Raw genomic sequence first — 938 nt, forward strand, 5'->3', positions numbered from 1 at the left:
GTTTAGTTTGGGAAACTTGGTCGGCATGGATGAATTGGAGTCTGTTTCTGTGCTGTATAACGCAATATGACTTTTCTTAGACTCCCTTCTCTCTCTCACACACACACACACACATCCCCACCGATACAATGTAAACTCTTCCCATCACCAAGTATACCGTGAACTGTGTACACTGCCTGAGAAAGTGTTACTGTGATTGTATCTTTGATTTAAAATGTTTGAACGGTGGATGGAAGCTGAACAGCAGGGCTGGGGGCAATTGGGGGTGAGAGGTCTGGATCTGGGAGGGTGGGGAAGAGAAGGATTTTTTTCTGCAGGGCGGTCACATTGAGCAGCATCGCAGTTGCGGAGCGGGTTGTTGAGAGGAAAGGACAGGAGTTGATTTACTGTAACACTGCTGACTCTTATTTCCTCCTGGGTGTTACTGTGTACAGACAGAGAGGGGACACACAGTGGCCTGAGGGTGGAGAGATTAGCACCAGGCAGGTCGGGGGTGGGGGGTGCAGTTTGTGTACAATCCCCTGGTGCCCCCTTTACTTTACTGTGTGCCTGTCCTCCTCTTGCTTTGGGCTGGGCCTTTGCCGATTGAGGAAAATGGTTCGCATTCTCGCTAACGGAGAGATCGTGCAGAATGATGATCCCCGCGTTCGCACAGCGCCGCAGAGACGGGAGGATCTGAACAGACCCCGGCAGGTAGGGGTCATCCCCACCCCACTCCCCCCCGACACACTAACTCCACACCCCCCCGCCCACACACAAACCACACATTAACACCTCCATACAAACCCCACCCTACCCCCCACACACTAACCCTACACACACACCCACCCACACCCCACACACTGACCCCACACACCCTCCACACACTAACCCCACACCCACACTCCCACTCCCCCTCCCACACACAACCCACACATTAACACCTCCATACAAACCCC

At 53.5% G+C, this 938-nt stretch overlaps 1 protein-coding gene across 2 annotated transcripts in view; it reads left to right on the forward strand.

Moving 5' to 3' along the window:
- The first annotated feature begins 341 nt into the window (after nucleotides 1-341).
- LOC125486871 (protein FAM241B-like) overlaps nucleotides 342-938 on the forward strand; it is a 17,725-nt gene continuing 17,128 nt past the window's right edge. For both annotated transcript variants that reach the window (XM_048616387.1, XM_048616388.1), the window contains exon 1: nucleotides 342-693. In XM_048616387.1, coding sequence (XP_048472344.1) covers nucleotides 595-693 — 99 coding nt within the window. In that variant the 5' untranslated portion in view covers nucleotides 342-594. The remainder of the gene's footprint in view (nucleotides 694-938) is intronic.

This window comes from Rhincodon typus, chromosome 34 (assembly GCF_021869965.1).
Source record: "Rhincodon typus isolate 14 chromosome 34, sRhiTyp1.1, whole genome shotgun sequence".
Taxonomy (NCBI): Eukaryota; Metazoa; Chordata; class Chondrichthyes; order Orectolobiformes; family Rhincodontidae; genus Rhincodon; species Rhincodon typus.